At 38.6% G+C, this 18,343-nt stretch overlaps 1 protein-coding gene across 1 annotated transcript in view; it reads right to left on the reverse strand.

The window, feature by feature from the left end:
- The window catches only part of ATP2A2 (ATPase sarcoplasmic/endoplasmic reticulum Ca2+ transporting 2), a 61,659-nt gene that overhangs the window by 16,537 nt on the left and 26,779 nt on the right, over positions 1-18,343 (reverse strand). Inside the window, exons 6-8 of the mRNA XM_004429992.3 lie at positions 8,591-8,671; positions 6,500-6,585; positions 4,554-5,018 (exon numbers count right to left, since the gene is read on the reverse strand). Of these exons, the coding sequence (XP_004430049.1) occupies positions 4,554-5,018; positions 6,500-6,585; positions 8,591-8,671 (632 nt within the window). The remainder of the gene's footprint in view (positions 1-4,553; positions 5,019-6,499; positions 6,586-8,590; positions 8,672-18,343) is intronic.

Consider the following 18,343-nt stretch of genomic DNA (forward strand, 5'->3'; position numbering starts at 1 on the left):
AGTACTGTCCCTTATTCCAACTAGACACTATTTAATATTGCCTCCCCCATCCATCCAACAGTCTGAGAAACAGCATCACTGAGGAGCTGAACAAACAGTAAGCAGCAGTGGCACCAAAGACACAGCAGACAGTCCACATGAAGCCTGGCTCACGAGGACCTCGCTCAGTCAACTCCCAAGACTCAGCAGTACTCTTTAGGATGCTCAGAATTCCCAATTTCAAACGGCTGGCTGAGAAAATGATATTAGGGAGTCCTGCCTCACAGCTAAGAGTATAAGCCTGGGAAGAGTAAACTCATATTTCAGAGGTGCATAAACAGTCCCCGAGTAAAATAAGACAAATTGCTTCTCTGCTCCTTCCCACTTATTTTTATTGTGGCAAGAGCTCATTTTCTACGAAGCTGCATAACTATACGTACAGTAAGGAGTCCGCAGAGGTGAATAACCTGATATTACCAAGACAATACAGACGGAAGCATGCTTAGGAAAGGATTCTAAATTTATAGAATAATAAAGTGACAGGAGTTAGGTTTCTTAAAGATGAGGTTTTTCCCTTGGTTTGCTTTCCAATTATAATTCAGAAGCCCAGTTTGGAAGACTAAGATTTAGATTTGTGTTTTCATTGCAAATTGAAACTGTAAAACCTTCTCTTAAAACAAAAGATACAAAAACACACAAAGTGATACTTCAACTATACTTCATCATGCCAAGATCTGTCTTGAAATAAGAGCAATTAAGAATATGATCAAACCATTCTACAATAAGGAATTTTAAAAATGTTAAACTCAAGTTAAAAAGAGCCATGTAATGCTTTAAAAACATCTTTTCAGAGCATTCCAACTCATATAAGAAAATCAGCTCATCTTTATTTTAAAATAACTTTTGCCTCACAAGATTTGCCTGTTATACAGCACATACTCTTAAATTCCAAAAGCTTCATTTCAAAAGTATAGTCAGAACTAAATCAACCTTGGAACTGAACTAAAGCTATGAGTAAGACATACAAAACTGTTTTTTAAAAAAATAATATATATGGGGCTGGCCCGGTGGCGCAAGCGGTTAAGTGCACGCGCTCTGCTGCGGCGGCCGGGGGTTCGCTGGTTCGGATCCCGGGCGCGCACTGACGCACTGCTTGTCAAGCCATGCTGTGGCGGCGTCCCATATAAAAGTGGAGGAAGATGGGCACGGATGTTAGCCCAGGGCCAGTCTTCCTCAGCAAAAAAAAAAAAAAAGAGGAGGATTGGCAGATGTTAGCTCAGGGCTGATCTCCTCACAAAAAAAAAAAAAATTAAAAAAAAAAAAATAAAATAAATAATATATGAGATTCAAAACTGTAATGACTCCTGATGAAAGGCTCTAATTCAAACATACAACCAGGGCCGGCCCCGTGGCTTAGCGGTTAAGTGCGTGCTCTCCGCTGCCGGCGGCCCGGGTTCGGATCCCGGGTGCGCACCGAGGCACCGCTCTTCCAGCCATGCTGAGGCCGCGTCCCACGTACAGCAACTGGAAGGATGTGCAGCTATGACAGACAACTATGTACTGGGGCTTTGGGGGAAAAATAAATAAATAAAATCTTTAAAAAAAAAAAAAAAAAAAAAAAAAAAAAACATACAACCAGTGCGTCAAATGAGGAAAAGATTCATGTCCAGGGTCACATGCCACAAGATCACTGACTCCTACAATTTTTTTCTAACAGATACAACATCTAAAAAAAGGAAGCTTGTCAAAAGGCTCTTTCCAAAGATGTGTCACATTTTATAGGAGAGTAAATAAAGGACCAGAGAGGTTAAAAGACAGGCTCAAGGTTACACAATTATTAAGTGGAAGAGAGAAGACTGGGTTTTAACTCCCAATCTTTCCTGTAAGAAAATCAAACTTTACCCTTCTATTAAAAGTTGTGTGACCCTCAGACATGTCACTCAACTTCTCAGAGCCTTAGTTTTCTAACCTCTTGAGCAGGAATACCATATGATTCGGATAAAGTCACATGCAAAAACAAATTAACTGTATTAAGCATATCAAAGCAGGCTGGCATTATTATTACTACACATCATGCCATTTCTTTAATGATACTGTTTATAAAAAGCAGAATTCTTTAGGTCTGTACCAGAGTCCAAAATATTCTAAGACATGCAGAATTCTAATCCATATTAACTAAATCTGAATGCACTTAGGCATTTTAGATTTCAAGCATGTAAACCATTTAGGAACTGCATGATGAAAGTATCCCTAAGTTAAGGGCAGTTATGCAATCCTCTGCAAGAAACCTCCTGCAGAATACTGATTAGCATCAGCTTTCTGTCACCGAGGTAGATCAGAACAATGAGCCAGGCTGTTTCTTTAACAGACGAAAACATTTTAAATCAAACAGTTTAAGGGAAAATATAAGAACAAAAAAAAAATTTTATTATGGACTCTGTTTTATTCTTCGTTTGAAATCTGATTTGCTGCCACAACTTTGAAATTAAAAATTTTTTAAAGATTACAATTTCACACACTGCTTACTTTCATGGATATAAGGACTATTCTGAGGAATTACAGCTTTCAGGCTAAGTTTAAACAATTTCCCCCTTTAAACAAAGGGGGCTGCAGGGGGGAACTAAACAGGAAACATGAAATTCCCTTCTTCTCCCCAAAACAATCAGCTTTTAGCTGATTCATCCAACCTTTTCTGGTTCCAAGGAATGAGAACTTGGTAGCTCAGTCAAACCCTGCATCTTCGGGAGAAACCCAAGACAAACTAGAAGCTTACCTACTGGAGAGACAGAAGACCCCAATCTGTTTTAAACATCTGTCCATTCATTCTAAATCTGGGTTTGGACTACAAAGAGCTGAGGGGGTACGTATATCTAAAAAATCATCACGGATTTAAATTTGGCAAGATAAAGATTCAGAGGGTTTAACTGTATTAAAACAAAAACAATTTCCATTGCTAAAAAAACATTATCCAAAACCTGGAGATGAGGCCAAGAGGATGACTGCATGTCCTTTCAATGTCACTCAGAAGCATTACTTAACAGGCCCACTCAAAGATTTAGTACTCTAGAAAAATGTAACATTGTTTCACTGTGCTATTTATTATTAATTAAGGGCTCATGGTATGTGAAGCTGTGGATTTGTGTCCTGTAGAAAAGACAACCTGTAGTTTTACTGCCCTAAAGGGTATTAACCAGTTTTTGTCATCTAACTAGACACAGCAATTCTATTCTAAGATTGAGTACTTCCTCAAATGCTCTTGTAATCAGTTCCATCGTCTTACTGATTCCCTCATTAATTAACGAACGAAATAGAATCTTTGACATGTGTTCACTCAATAGATGTATGAGTTGCGTACCTTTTGGAAAATTATACTTTGACCTGTACAAAGTTGTTTAAATATAAACCTAGGGAAATTGAATTATATGAAAGAACTTAATTCAGCTGTATATCATTATTATATTATTTCTTCAGTTCTTTTCTTTTTTTGTAACAGATTATTTGTTTATTTATTGATTGATTGACTGATTGATTGAGGAAGATCAGCCCTGAGCTAACATCCATGCTAATCCTCCTCTTTTTGCTGAGGAAGACCGGCTCTGAGCTAACATCTATTGCCAGTCCTCCTTTTTTTTTTCCCCCAAAGCCCTAGTAGATAGTTGTATGTCATAGCTGCACATCCTTACAGTTGCTGTATGTGGGACGCAGCCTCAGCATGGCCAGAGAAGCAGTGCGTCGGTGTGCGCCCGAGATCCGACCCCGGGCCACCAGTAGTGGAGCGCGAGCACTTAACCACTAAGCCACAGGACCGGCCCAGTTCTTATTTTTCTAAGGGCAGGTTTAAATGGTTTCTTATTTTACCCCCAAGTGATAGTCAAAACAACCTAAGAAAGGAAGGATGAACACAGAATGAAGTTAAAGGGAATTATTTACTTTTCAAGAAGAAAGCATGTCTCATTCAATGTGTTATGGAATATCAATTAGAATTTCAGGTAGGTAGGTAACTAGTTGCTTTATAGAATTCTCTTCTTTTGAAGCTTATCTGTTAACATACATATACTTAGAAACAGAGAAGCAGGGAAATAAAGGGAGCATAGTTACCTAACACATTTATAGACTGCCCCAATACAAGTACAGTCATACATCACTCAACAACAGGGATACATTCTGAGAAATGCGTCGTTAGGTGATTTCGTCGTTGTGCGAACATCATCGAGTGTGCTTACACAAACCTAGATGGTATAGCCTACTACACACCTAGGCTATGTGGTACTAATCTTATGGGACCACTGTTGTATATGCGGTCTGTTGTTGACTAAAACGTCATTATGCAGCCCATGACTGTTTATCAGCCATGCAGATATCCTTTATTTCATGAAATAGTTTTAGGAATTAAATGATTAACTCCTCTGAAGTATTACAAATTACCTTGGGCTCAGGCTACATATACAACCCAATTTGTCTAAAGCACATAAAAAGGCATCAAATTATAAATCAAAGGTTTTGAGGGCATGAGGGCATATTCTTATTAATAAATAACCATCACCAGGAAAGACTCTTAAATGACTCCCACTTACTCTGCAGACTGACATCTGGTTCGTCGTAAGTGTACCAGTCTTGTCTGAGCAGATAACAGAAGTACAACCAAGGGTTTCCACGGAAGGGAGGCTTCGAACAATGGCATTTTTCTTTGCCATTCTGCGAGTTCCAAGAGCCAGGCAGGTGGTGATGACAGCAGGTAGACCTTCAGGAATGGCTGCTACAGCCAGGGCCACTGCAATTTTAAAGTAGTAAATAGCACCTCTGATCCAGGAGCCTCCATGAACAGGGTCGTTGAAGTGCCCAATGTTTATGATCCAGACTGCAATGCAAATAAGGGAGATGACTTTGGAAAGCTGTTCCCCAAACTCATCTAGTTTCTGCTGGAGAGGTGTTCTCTCCTGTTCTGTTGCCACCATTTCATCCCGGATCTTGCCAATTTCAGTGTTAACTCCAGTTGCCACCACCACTCCCATGGCTTTGCCAGCAGCAATGTTTGTACCCTAGGACAGAAGTAGAGGAGAACTGGTTACAACACCCCACTCAACTTAAATACTGACTAGTAAACTCAGACTTGTATGGCTTTTGACTAGAGCACCCAGATTCTCCCCACATCCTACTGGGCCTTCCAGAGGCTGCTATTCAGAGAACCAGCCATCCAACTTTGATAATGAGATATACCTCATGCAGGCAGTGTGGTACGTCTCTCCCTGATTCTCATTTCATGTGGTACCTACTTGCCCCAGAGCAGCTCTACACTGACCCACCTGGAATCTCTATTCACAACACTGAGCCTGGCTGCTGACTAGCTTTGGGCTGGAGCAGTGTTCTAACCCCTATGAGTTCCCAATTTCTCAAACTCCAAACACCTCTCGACCCTAAGCATTTTGCACCTCTGGCTCCAACAGCTCAACCTCCCCTACTTTTTTTTTTTAATCACCGATAATAAGAAGGGCAACCAGCACCACAGGCTACCCTGAGGACTTCCACTCAAGCACTGGCATTCAGAAATCAATGAAATCAACTATGAAAGTTCTCTCCCCACCCTACTTGAATTCCTAGTGTTGGAATGATACTGCTTCATTACTTTCATTGTAACTCTATACTACTTTACTCACTATGGGTGGTTAGGCTCCCATACTAACCCACATAAGGCTACCATTTGAAATAGCATTTTAAATTCCAAACAAGCAAAATTTATAAATTTCCAAAATTTTTATTTCAAAAAAATTTAACAGAAATATTGAGACAGTACAATGAATATCCATTTTACTTTTCACTCGGACTCACCAATTAATGGCTTGCCACCTTTGCTTTCTCTCTAAACACACACCTCTTCATTGTGAACTACATACATGTATCATCCACACCATTTTGAAAACATCCTTTACAGCTAAGCCTTTTCCAAACAAATCTAGTTTTCTACTAGGTTTACAGATAAACAGTTTAAAGATGTTTGACCTGATCTTTTATTTTAATCCTCAAAAACTTGCCAATTAAAACAAAAGACATCTATGGGGCCGGCCCAGTAGTGTAGTGGTTAAATTTGTGTGCTCCTCTTTGGTGGCCTGGGGTTCGCCAGTTCAGATCCTGGACGTGGACCTATGCATTGCTCATCAAGCCATGCTGAGGCAGTGTCCCACACTGAGTTAACTAGAAAGATGTACAACTATGACATACTACTATCTACTGGGGACTTTGGGGAGAAAAAAGGAAAAGAGGAAGATTGGCAATAGATGTTAGCTCAGGGCCAATCTTCCTCAAAAAAAAGACATCTAGGTCACACATTCGACCATTATATGTTACTGATGTTTTCCGACAGCTGAGACTGACCACAAAGAGTGTGATTATCCTTTGGAATAATAGCCAACACTTTCTAAAGTCTGACCACTGAAGGCAGGCAGTGAAAAGAACAAAAAAAAATCTGCAGACTTAAAACTCTGAGAATGGCTCCAAATAAAAATACATTTGATAAAGTACTTACAGAAAAGAGCATGTTCTTCTTATCTTGGTTGACAGCCCGTGGGTCAGGGACAGGGTCAGTGTGCTTGATGACAGAGACAGATTCACCTGAGCAGGTGGTAAGACAGAAGGGATGGTTAGATCTATGCAATCCACACCTAGAAGCTGGGCAACCTCATCCACTTATGCCACTACCACTCTCAGGAAAAGGGATAAAAGGCCCAATTTATTCAAAGGAGGTAAACTAGTAAAATTTAATTACAGAAACTAATTTCAGAGCAAGGAATGTCAGGATTAAAATCAATACAATTTCAAAATAAAGGAACTTAATTTTGAAGTAAAATCCTAGTCAATTACCTTTATTTTCTGGAGTAACTGTTCAAATTTAGTTTATTTTCAGGTATCATTTTATACTCTAATACTGTGAATCTATATTTATATATTTGTTGAATACTCATATATACATACATTCTAATACTTTAAAAAAAGGTGAAAGTATATTTACTTTTAATGGGCTAAACAGACTATAGATACAGTATAAATAATGAGGATCATCCACTGGGAAGCCTGTTTTTGTTCAATAATGCCAAAGATGAAAAATGAAAACGTTTTAGAAATATTTGCATGCACTAATCAGACTATTCTATTTCAATAAAACAACTCTGGAAAACAGCAATCAGCAGTTGCACTAAAAAGAACGCAAGGTATAAAGGACTACTACTTAGAACTTTTACAATGGCTTGTTGAATTTGGTTTCAACTTTACTTAACATCACTTATGAAATACATAATTGGGGGTCAGTCTGAGTGATGTGAAATATGGCTCCAGTTGTTAATTTAATTTCAGGAAGCAAACTTCACTCTTAATATTTAACAAAAGAATCTGGTTCTTCAAACTAGCCTAAAACTACAGTAGGATTATTTAGCAAAAAATGACATTCAAGAAACTCTATGAAAAGTTTTAAAATGGTAATTATTTCTTCAGGCAAACTATGAGAATTTCATACACACAACCCGAACAATTCCCCAATATTTTATGGCTTAATCAACTTCCAGCTTGTTGCTGCTAATGGGAGTTTTAATAGATAAGCTATTCATAAAGAAACAATAAAAAATAGAGAGTCCAGGTTACTCACATTACTACCTCCATGACATTAGTTGCTTTTCAAAGCTGATAATCAGATAAATCTTGATAATCTTTGGATTTTATATTTACTCTCTATTTAATTCAGGTTAGTACTGTGTTTAAGTTAATCTTCGGATCACCTTTCTTCCAGTTAATATGAACCCTCCACCCTAGACTGTGCCTTTCTCAAATAAAAATGGGAAAATATTCCAAACAATCCCAAATCTAAGTGTGCAAACTTTAGGTAGTAAAACATTCACCATTTTGGGAGGTGCTAACTTTTGTTACATATACATTTGATAATTGCAAAGTATGTTAGATGTGAGATTAGCATTCCTCCAGTGAAAAAAAATTATAGCTCTGGAGCTATTTTTTCCTGCCTGGAAAAAGAACACTAAATAATTAATTCACTTTCCACAAAACAGAGAGACAATATTTCGACCTAAAGATTAGTACCTCTACTAATGAAGGAATCTGTAACCTTTTTTAAAAAGTAATTTTTTGGTGAAAACTAATTTTTTTTTTTTTTAAAAGATTTTATTTATTCATTGTTTTCCCCCCAAAGCCCCAGTAGATAGTTGTATGTCATAGGTTCACATCCTTCTAGTTGCTGTACGTGGGACTCGGCCTCGCGTTGGACGGAGAAGTGGTGCCTTGGGGCGTGCCCGGGATCCGAACCCGGGCCGCCAGCATCAGAGCGCGCGCACTTAACCGCTAAGCCACAGAGCCGGCCCAAAAACTAATTTTTGATAAAATTAAAAGACAGAGCCTTTATGAGATGAAAGCCAAGTTTGTTTTGTTTTTAAATCATGCCTTTTAAATCCCCTATATTGGCAAAAAGCCTAACTGATAAAGCACTAAGAAATAAATATCTTGAAGAGGATTAAGACAGGAAACCAAAAAACGACAGTGGGGCAAGAGTTGACTATAGCATGGGATCTGAGAGAGGCTTCAGAAATTCAATGACCTTCCGATACATAATATTTACCTGTGAGAATTGACTGGTCGACTCTTAGAGTGGTAGATTTGATGGAAGTTAATCTTATATCAGCAGGAACTTTGTCACCAACTAATCGGGGAGAAAAAAGGCAGCTAAAATAAGCAACTTTTGTAATCATGTTATATAGAGATGTTGTCTCCCAATAAAAGACAATTTTTAAGGAAAATAAATAGCCTGTCTACAGCACAAATATATAAAAATCTGTTAAAATAAGCAAGATAATCAACTTATCTTCAGGGTCATAAAAACTCTTTCGCTGACCCAAGTGTCCCTCGACTGATGATTGGATAAAGAAGATGTGGTACATATACACCATGGAATACTACTCAACCATAAAAAAAGACAAAATCGTCTCATTTGCAACAACATGGATGGACCTGAAGGGTATTAAGTTAAGTGAAATAAGCCAGAAAGAGAAAGACAAACAGTGCGTGATTTCACTCATACGCAGAAGATAAACCAACACACGCAACAACAGAACTGTTTGGTGGTTACCAGGGGCTAGGGGGGTGGGGGGTGGGCACAAGGGGTGGAGGGATGCACTTATATGGTGACTGATAAACAATAATGTACAACAAAAATTTCACAAAAAAAAATTGCAAAAAAAACCAAAAACAAACTCTTTTGCTGGATACAAGATTTGAATTACATAAGAAGGAAGAGAATGATGCTTGGGGAAACCTCTAAGTATATATTATTTACACACGCACATGCACACAGGGGATAGTGAGGGGGATTGAGATGTATATGCCATGGTTTATTCCAACAGAAAAGCTCAAGTATCATGAATAGCAAACAAATGGCTCTTTAAAAAGATGTTCAATTAATCTCACTCATAAGAAGAATGCAAAATAAAACTACACGGAGACACCACTTTTAAACTATCAAACTGACAAACAATGAGAGCTGAGAAAATGCACCAAGTTTGCAAGGATGTATAGAAACAGGGATTCTTATACAGGGTGACTATAAGATCTGGAAATTTTAGTTTTAATATGGGAAAAAACAAACAAACAAACAAAAAACAAGAGGTGCAAATCACTCAAAGGCAAGTGCCTGAGCAGAGATTAATGAAAACTCTGTGTTAGTGCACTGCTAACGAGGACAAACTGAATGGGTATAATGTCACTAAACATATCATGTAATAATAATAGTCCATTTAGTATTTATAATTCAACTATGCTTCCAGACTTTGTGACCACCCTGTATATGCTGCTGAGTAAGAAGAAAAAACTGTTGAAAATCTCTGGAGGGCAATTTGGCAATATATATCAAAATTGCAAAACACAATCGTTTTACCTCACAAATTCCACTACAAGGAATTTATTCTACAGATATGCTCACAAAATATGTGGTTAGTCACAGCGTAGTTTTTTATTAACAGTAGAAAGATGAGACAACTCTATTTATACTAAAGTGAAAATTTCCTCTACGATATACTGTATGTTAAGTGAAGAAAACACAAGTGTGAAGCATCATGCATATGGAGCTACCACTGATAAGGAAATACCTCTGGGAAGGTGTAACAAACTGGTAACACCAGGTAGCTGGGCATGGGTGGAGGGAGACTTTTACCTTGTACCCATTGGTACCTTTTGAAATTTGAATTATCAAACCAAATAAATCTCTGGCATAACCTCTAGAAGATCTTTAAGTCAACTGAGTCTTTTTTTCTGGGCCAAACAGTTCCCTGAATCACTTTTTTTTTTTTTTTGGTGAGGAAGATTCACCCTGAGCTAACATCTGTGCCAATCTTCCTCCATTTTGTATGTGGGATGCCTTCACAGCATGGCTGATGAGTGGAGTAGGTCCTCGCCTGGCATCTGAACCCACGATCCCAGGCCACTGAAGCAGAGTGCAAGGAACTTGAACCACTCAGCCCCGGGGCTGGCCCCCCTGAATACCTCTTAAAGGCCCATGTCTTAGCCCCTTTCCTTGATGTGTATAAAGTAAAGGCCACAATGCAGACCCAGGAACAGATAAACTTGATGTTTTACATGCACGTTGAGAGCAGTGCCCAGCACAGTGTAGGTGTTCCAATATCGCTGCATGAGTACACATCGGTACCAAAGCAACTAGACATTAAAAATAAATGTACAACAGCTGTCCTTGCCTTTCTGAAAAGTAACTAAGGTAGTTTTGGCAGTCTTATGCAAGGACAGCTAAAAATTAGAACAAATAAGTACAGTCTGCCCTAGAATTGCATAGGGTATTTTTAAGTCAGATCTTCATTTTCCATACTGACCCTATATACTAAATTCTAATTCTGTCACTGGTTATATACAAACTGGCAAAACAGCCACCCTGTCCAAGACACAGATTTATTTCACTTGCTAAACCTTTAACTTAGTTGTGATTTTTCCACATTTCAGAGCTTTTAAATTCAAGGAAAGTATGGTTTGCTTTTTGAACTCTAGTTCATGAAACAACCCTATAGCCTAAGTAGGAAATGTGGTCACAAGGCAGCACAGAAAGAGACTGTCAATATATAATCTCAAGAGGCAAAGATCATCCTTGCATTTGACTGCAGGGACACATTAAGTTAAGATGAAACTCCTGCTGGAAATGCTTATGCAACAAACAGCAATATTCAAACTGAATAAACCAGAACCTTTCATTTTAATACAGTTCTGCTCATACTACAGTTACTACTCATAAAGTAACCATCTCCTAAACTTTAGTAACCTTCAACAGCTAAAATGCCCCATCAAGGTGAAAATTTAAAACCAACTTATTTTTTTTTACTGTATTATTTTCTGGTTGTCATAATTAATTTGATTCTACATGGCCTTGAACATGAAAAGAATACAAGTTCAACGATGATCATATGACCTTAAATGGAAAATTTACTTGAAAATGTTCCTTTGATGTCTGAGGCAACTTATGTCACGATCCTACAGCAGCAGAAGACTTCTGTCTAACACAGCATAGAAATCTCCAAAATCTACAGAGCACTGTCACACCTCTGCACTGTAACAGCTAGCTGAACATATACCAACAATTTAAAAGCAAAACATTTTATACTGAAAACCGAATCCCTTTTTTCTTTTTTTTTTCTTTTTTTTTTGGTGAGGAAGATCGGCCCTGAGCTAACATCCGTGCCCATCTTCCTCTACTTTATATGTGGGACGCCTGCCACAGCATGGCTTGATAAGTGGTGTGTACGTCCGTGCCCAGGATCTGAACCTGCGAACCCCAGGCCACGGAAGCAGAGTGCGCGAACTTAACCACTATGCCACTGGGCCAGCCCCTCAGATCCCTTTTTTCATTTTTTTTTGTTTATTGCAGTAACATTGGTTTATAACATTGTACATCATTATACTTCTATCTCCGCGTGGATTACATCATGTTCTCATGTTAGATCCCTTTTTTCTATTTAAACAATTTCATATATAAGCCCTAGCTCATACTCTCATATACCTGCCATATTGAAGGCCAGCAAGTCTAATCTTCAAATTGAGGGTAAACTACAAGAGGACCCAAAAGTAGTACCTGCTGTGTTTCAGCGAAACCTCAGAGAATTTGAAATGGATGGAAAAACGTATTTTTGAGGCAATAAATACCAATGTTAAATTTCTTTCCTGGGTAACACAGTCAACATATTAGCTCTTAGTTTAAGGTGGGATCAATACTGTATTTACGCAGCATTAAAAATTATATATATACTGGCATTATAAAGAAACCAGCTACTTTCCCCCTAAAGGTCTATTTTAAAAATATAAAGGCTGTCTGCTGTACAGAAAGTGATTGATATACATTTAATTGTTGACCAAATCTTCAAGAATACCTCCAGTGTCAAACGCTAGGGCAGAAACTGTGTTGATATACAGTTTTTTTTTAGTGAGGAAGATCAGCAGTGAGCTATAACATCTGGGCCCATCTCCCTCTATTTTGTGTATGGGACACCACCAGAGCATGGCTTGATGAGCTGTGCGTAGGTCTGTGCTTGGGATCCGAACCTGTGAACCCCGGGCTGCCACAGCAGAGCGCGTGAATTTAACCACTACGCCACTGGGCTGGCCCCTTGACATACATTTAATTGTTGGCCAAATATTCAAGAATAACTCCAATGTCAAATACTAGTGGAACAAATGACCTGGGAAGCCCTTGAAAATTGACCTTGAGTTTTCCTCAAGTTTTCTTTCTTCCTACAACAGTCATTCTAATTGGGAGGCAATTAAATGTTTAGGAATTAAAAGAAAAGATGGGGGCTGGCCCAGTATCGCAGTGGTTAAGTTTGTACGTTCCGCTTCAGCGGCCCAGGGTGCACTGATTCAGATCCCGGGCTCGGAGCTATGCACCGCTTATCAAGCCATGCTGTGGCAGCGTCCCAAATAAAGTAGAGGAAGATGGGCACGGATGTTAGCCCAGGGGCAATCTTTCTCAGCAAAAAGAGGACTGGCAAGAGATGTTAGCTCAGCACTAATCTTCCTCACCAAAAAAAAAAAAAAAAAAAAAAAAAAAAAAAGATGAGCTGGGGTCCTTCATGAAGTACAGAATCTCAGGACATGCTCTTCAAGAGTCTGCTTCAGTGCATTTGGGGTAGGGGTCTATATTTTAAAAAGTTCCCCAAATACACTAAAAAATTAATACAAGAGAAAAAACCAAGCATAATAACTAGTCACAGATCCCATGCAGGGCTTGTTTACAACAGCCTTTACTATATGCTGTTTCTCATGTGCCAAGTATGCCAACTCAAGGCCAAGACGACCCTAAGTCCCCCAGCACTTGGGAAATGTACTACCTTAAAGTTTTACATTTAATTTGCTTCCATTAGAAACTAATCTCTTTGTGAAAAGGTACTAAAAAAGCATAAATCCAAACTGGTCCTAATAACCTGTCATATTAGAATTCTCTTAGCTAGAAAGACTCTCACATTATCTTGACCAACCCATGTCCTCATTTTAGACAGGAAACTAAAGCTAGGAAGTAAAAAAGAGTCTTGCCTAAGGAAGCTCAATCCTCAATGAACGAAAGATTTCCATTAACTTGCTGTGTGACTCTGCTTTGTGCTTTGTTTGAGTCAATTTAGGATTGAATCTATTAGGAAGCAGGTTCTCTAACAAAGTAAAAGATGCATGAAAGTAAAGATTCAATGAATACTTTTCAAACTAAGACACAATTTTCCTTTGTCTGCAGGCTTCTGTGAATTTCAGACAGGGTTTTGTGCCTGAGGACTAGGCAGTACTCTTCTGATGATCACATCCAGTAATATTTCCCTGATGGGGCATGTCAATGCCCTCAGGGCAAGTGGTAGTGGAAAATTCTTGCTCTTGCCAAGGGGATGCTCTACAATTTTTCGCTTCGAGATTTTTTTTCTCTGTCTCTTGGGTTCAGGTGGTGTAATAAAAGAATAAACTCCGTTATAAACTACCTTCCATTTGCTTAACATCTGACACTTTTCAAATTCAGTTCTTGGGTCCTTAAGTCTGTAGCTCTTTAACCTGCTATCACAATAGAGATTTCCACTCTGAACAAAATCCACAATGTATACTTTATACTAGGTTACCAAAAATGCAAGTAAAAGTCAGTTAAAGGAAATTATTACTTTGCCACATTTTAGAACTGAACACAAGCTTTCTTTTTTTTTTTTTTAAAAGATTTTATTTATTTATTTTTTCCCCCCAAAGCCCCAGTAGGTAGTTGTATGTCATAGCTGCACATCCTCCCAGTTGCTGTATGTGGGACGCGGCACCAGCATGGCCGGAGAAGCGGTGCGCGCCCGGGATCCGAACCCGGGCTGCCAGCAGCGGAGCACGTGCACTTAACCGCCAAGCCACCGGGCCGGCCCGAACACAAGCTTTCTTTACCTTAAAATCTAGGAAGGAGTATAAGCCATGATACTTGAACACTGTTTACATCATTATGTTAAAAACAAATAGTGATGGTTAAACTGTTTGGTGGTTACCAGGGGCTAGCGGGGTGAGGGGTGGGCACAAGGGGCGGAAGGATGCATTTATATGGTGACTGACAAACAATAATGTACAACAAAAATTTCACAATTAAAAAAAAAAGAGGTGAAGGAAGAGAATAGCCTCATTTCAATAAATAAATAAATAAATAAATAGTGATGGTTAAAATCGGCATTACTCAGAAAAAGCCTTATTATGAATTGGTAATATGTAAGAAAAAAAGCCTAATTTATTGTGGCAAATTCCACCAGTTATTCAGATCTTTTCTAAGAGAAAACTATATATAAAATCAGAAATTACCTCTTCAATACCACTATTGTTTTTGAGTTTAAATGGCTCCTAGGAAAAGCAAGCCATAATAGAATTAATTAACCTAAATTACTTAAACATTTAACTATGACTCAAACGTTTTCACTGTTTCCACTTTGAGTCAGAAATTTCATAGGCAGAGTGAATGAAATTCTTCACTTGAGCCCTACTTGCCTACTTACAATTATTACCAGGCCTCAGGGTGAGCAGGGAAGGAACATTACAAATAGTACACTATGTTTGCTCCCAATCTGTTTTTTTGGGAGTATTATCTATGATGAGACCCATCTTTAAAAAATGCAAATGTGATGGAAACTAGATTTTGTGGGGTGAACACGATGTAAGCGTATACAGAAGTCAAGATATAATGACTTATATACCTGAAATTTATATAATGTTATAAACCAATGCTACTTCAATTTAAAAAGATGCAAATGTGATATTCTCTTGTTTAAAATCTTTCAATAGCTTCTTCCTACTAGACTTGAGATAAAGTTTAGTATCTTAACCATTGTTTGTAACACCCTCCATGATCCAACTGCTGCTTACTTCTTACCACTCTCTTCTCCCTCTAAGCTCCAAACACAATGGTCTTCAGTTCCTCAAAAAAAATTTTTTTTTTGTGAGGAGGACTAGCCCTGAGCTAACATCTGATGCCAATCCTCCCCGCTTTTTTTTTTTTCCTTGAGGAAGATTGGCCCTGAGCTAACATCCATGCCCATCTTCCTCTACTTTATATGGGACGCCACCACAGCATGACTCAACAAGCGGTGCATCGGTGCAGGCCTGGGATCCGAACCAGCGAACCCTGGGCCGCCACAGCAGAGTGTGCGCACTTAACCGCTTGCGCCACCGGGCTGGCCCCTCCTCAAAATTCTGTGACTCTTTACATACCCTCTTCTCCTCTCCCCTCTACCTCGCAAACAGCAAGGCTTTCCGTGACTCTGAGATTTGGCTGATATCCCTTATGATGTGCCCACAGAGCTGCTTTTCCTTTCCTAACACTCATCACACTACGTGTTTGATGTGTCTTCCCCAACAGACCAAAAGCTCCATGAAGGCAGAGAATCAGTCACCACTGATGTCCTAGTCCCTATGTGCTGGCACATAGTGGGTGTCAAATAAAATATCTGTCAATGAATGAAGTACTTGCACACATTATTCCCTTAATCAACAATCATCAGAGACTTATGATAATTATCAAGCTGAAGAATGTCACAAAGCTAGAAACAATGAAAACAAACAGGATCCAAAGTGATCTCAGACTGGGTTGAGCTGTATGAGGTTTAGTAGTAATTGTTGCTTAAATACTACACTTAGACAAAAAACAAAAAACATGTATGCTAGTAGAGGATTAGAGATGTAGAGGGGAAAGGGCATGTGTGACACAGACTCAGGAGTTTTAGCTGGTAGGGAAATTAAAATTGCCAAACAAGTGTCCTTAGGTTGTAAGAGCAGAAGAAAAATGTCTAGAATATCAACTAGACTCCATTTACTTAACTGCATTCAAGTCTGGGCACCAAAGAAAGCCATCAAGATGGTAAGGGGTTTGAAAATAATCACATACATGACTGAAAGAGCTAAGAGTAACTTGGAAATAAAAATTTTAGGATACAACACACTGTTAACACTCAAGCCTCCCATTTCTACCACAAACTGCCACATGCTCTTGGATAAGTTGCAAACTCTCAGAGTTTTAGTTAAGTTCTAAAAGGGTGATGAATTTACCTTCAACTACTTAACAGGCCATCAAAGGAAGAGGAATCAGACTTCTATGTGGCTCCAAAGCAAAAACCATATAGAACAGATAAGTATATCTTAGCTCCTTATAAAGAATATTTTATAATAAAACTGACTAAAAATGGCATAGCTGACTAAAAATGGCAAGGTTAAAGTATACGACATCTGGTATACCCACCAATGTAGTTTTCTCTTTATTACAAAAGTAAAGCATGCTTTTAAAAGGTGAAAACTCATCCCTCATGCCCCTCACCCAACAAATATACATTAAGCTGTTACCAATATTTATCTTCTAGACCTTTCTCTATGGATAACACTTATCAAAACTTCACTAAAATAAAAATCACAAACTTCCTTTTACATTAGTATAGACTTATTTTAATAGCTACACAGTGATAATGCCCGCTTAAATTTGGAGAAAAGGTTTATTCTATACCAAGCACCACTGTAGGGACTTTATGGGTTACTAACTCTTAATCTTCACAGTTCTAAGGAAGGTGTGATTATCTTCATTCCCAGTTTACAGATGAGGAAAATGAGGCACAGAAAGTTAACCTTTGCTCAAGGTCATACTGTTTTATAGCCACACTACAGACTAAATCAGTCACCATTTTCATGGCCATCTAGGTGTTTCTAATTTTTTTCTATTATAATGTTATATGGTGATCGTTCTCGTGCACTTAGATTACCTCTGGAGGATAGATTCACAGAAGCAGAATTTCCCTACAAATGTATACCAAATCTATATTCCCGCCATTTTCCCAAACTTCCTCAATCTTGTATTTTTCTGAGCACCGGTAACACTGAGCACTTTACTTTTCAAAATTCTTTTATCTTCAAAACAAAGGTTACATTTTTACATAGTCAAATCTGGTGATCTTGGTGCTTTTGTGTCATACTTAGGAAACATGTTCCCTATACCACATGGTTTCTTCTAATTTTTCCAAAATCTTAATCACAGTGGCAAGGATGGAAAAGTTGGACACTTACTGGTACTGTGACTATCACTGAGTCACGGGGAGTGGAGAGGAGGTGATTACAGGAAATTAGGAAATGCCAGCCCCATGAAATTCAGGTCAGGCTTCAAGATCAACTGGTCCATCATGATCTGATGGCTGGAGAGACCTTCTGAGTCCCTCATTTCTCATGGTTCTTAATGTCTTAGCTACCCTGACAGTGCTAAATGAGGGGCCCTAGGTCTCAAAACTCTGATTTCCCACACTGATTTCTGTTTTAGATTATTTGTTCTTCCTCTTGTATACAAGTTCTTAAGATTAAGAATTTACATCTCTGTAAAACAGAGATATAACTTACAGAAACAACTAAAATAATGATTTCTACTGTTATCTGGATACAGATGGGCTCAGATTTACATTTTTAACCAGCTCTGTTCTCTCATCCTTCTCACTGTGAAACAACTCCATATGGAGGAAAAGGCAAAGAAGAACAAACCTACCCACCACCTTACTTAGTCATACATCTTTGCTTCTACTTCTCTGATCCGTGTTTATCTTTTTAGGAACAGGTGAATACTGTTTACTCTAACAATGTTTCAGCAACACTACATAAATCGCTTAACCAGACAATATTTTACTTAATTGTACCTTGTTAACTATAGTCATCACGCTCTATGTTACACATCCACAGATTTGTCTTATAACTGGAATTCTGTACCTTCTGACCACCTTCACTGAATTCCCCCAACCCCCGCCCCTGGCAACCACCAATCTGATCTCTGGTTCTATGAGTGAGTGAGTGAGTGAGTGAGTGAGTGAGTGAG

This window comes from Ceratotherium simum, chromosome 35 (genome assembly GCF_057802395.1).
Source record: "Ceratotherium simum simum isolate JZ-2026a chromosome 35, ASM5780239v1, whole genome shotgun sequence".
NCBI lineage: Eukaryota > Metazoa > Chordata > Mammalia > Perissodactyla > Rhinocerotidae > Ceratotherium > Ceratotherium simum.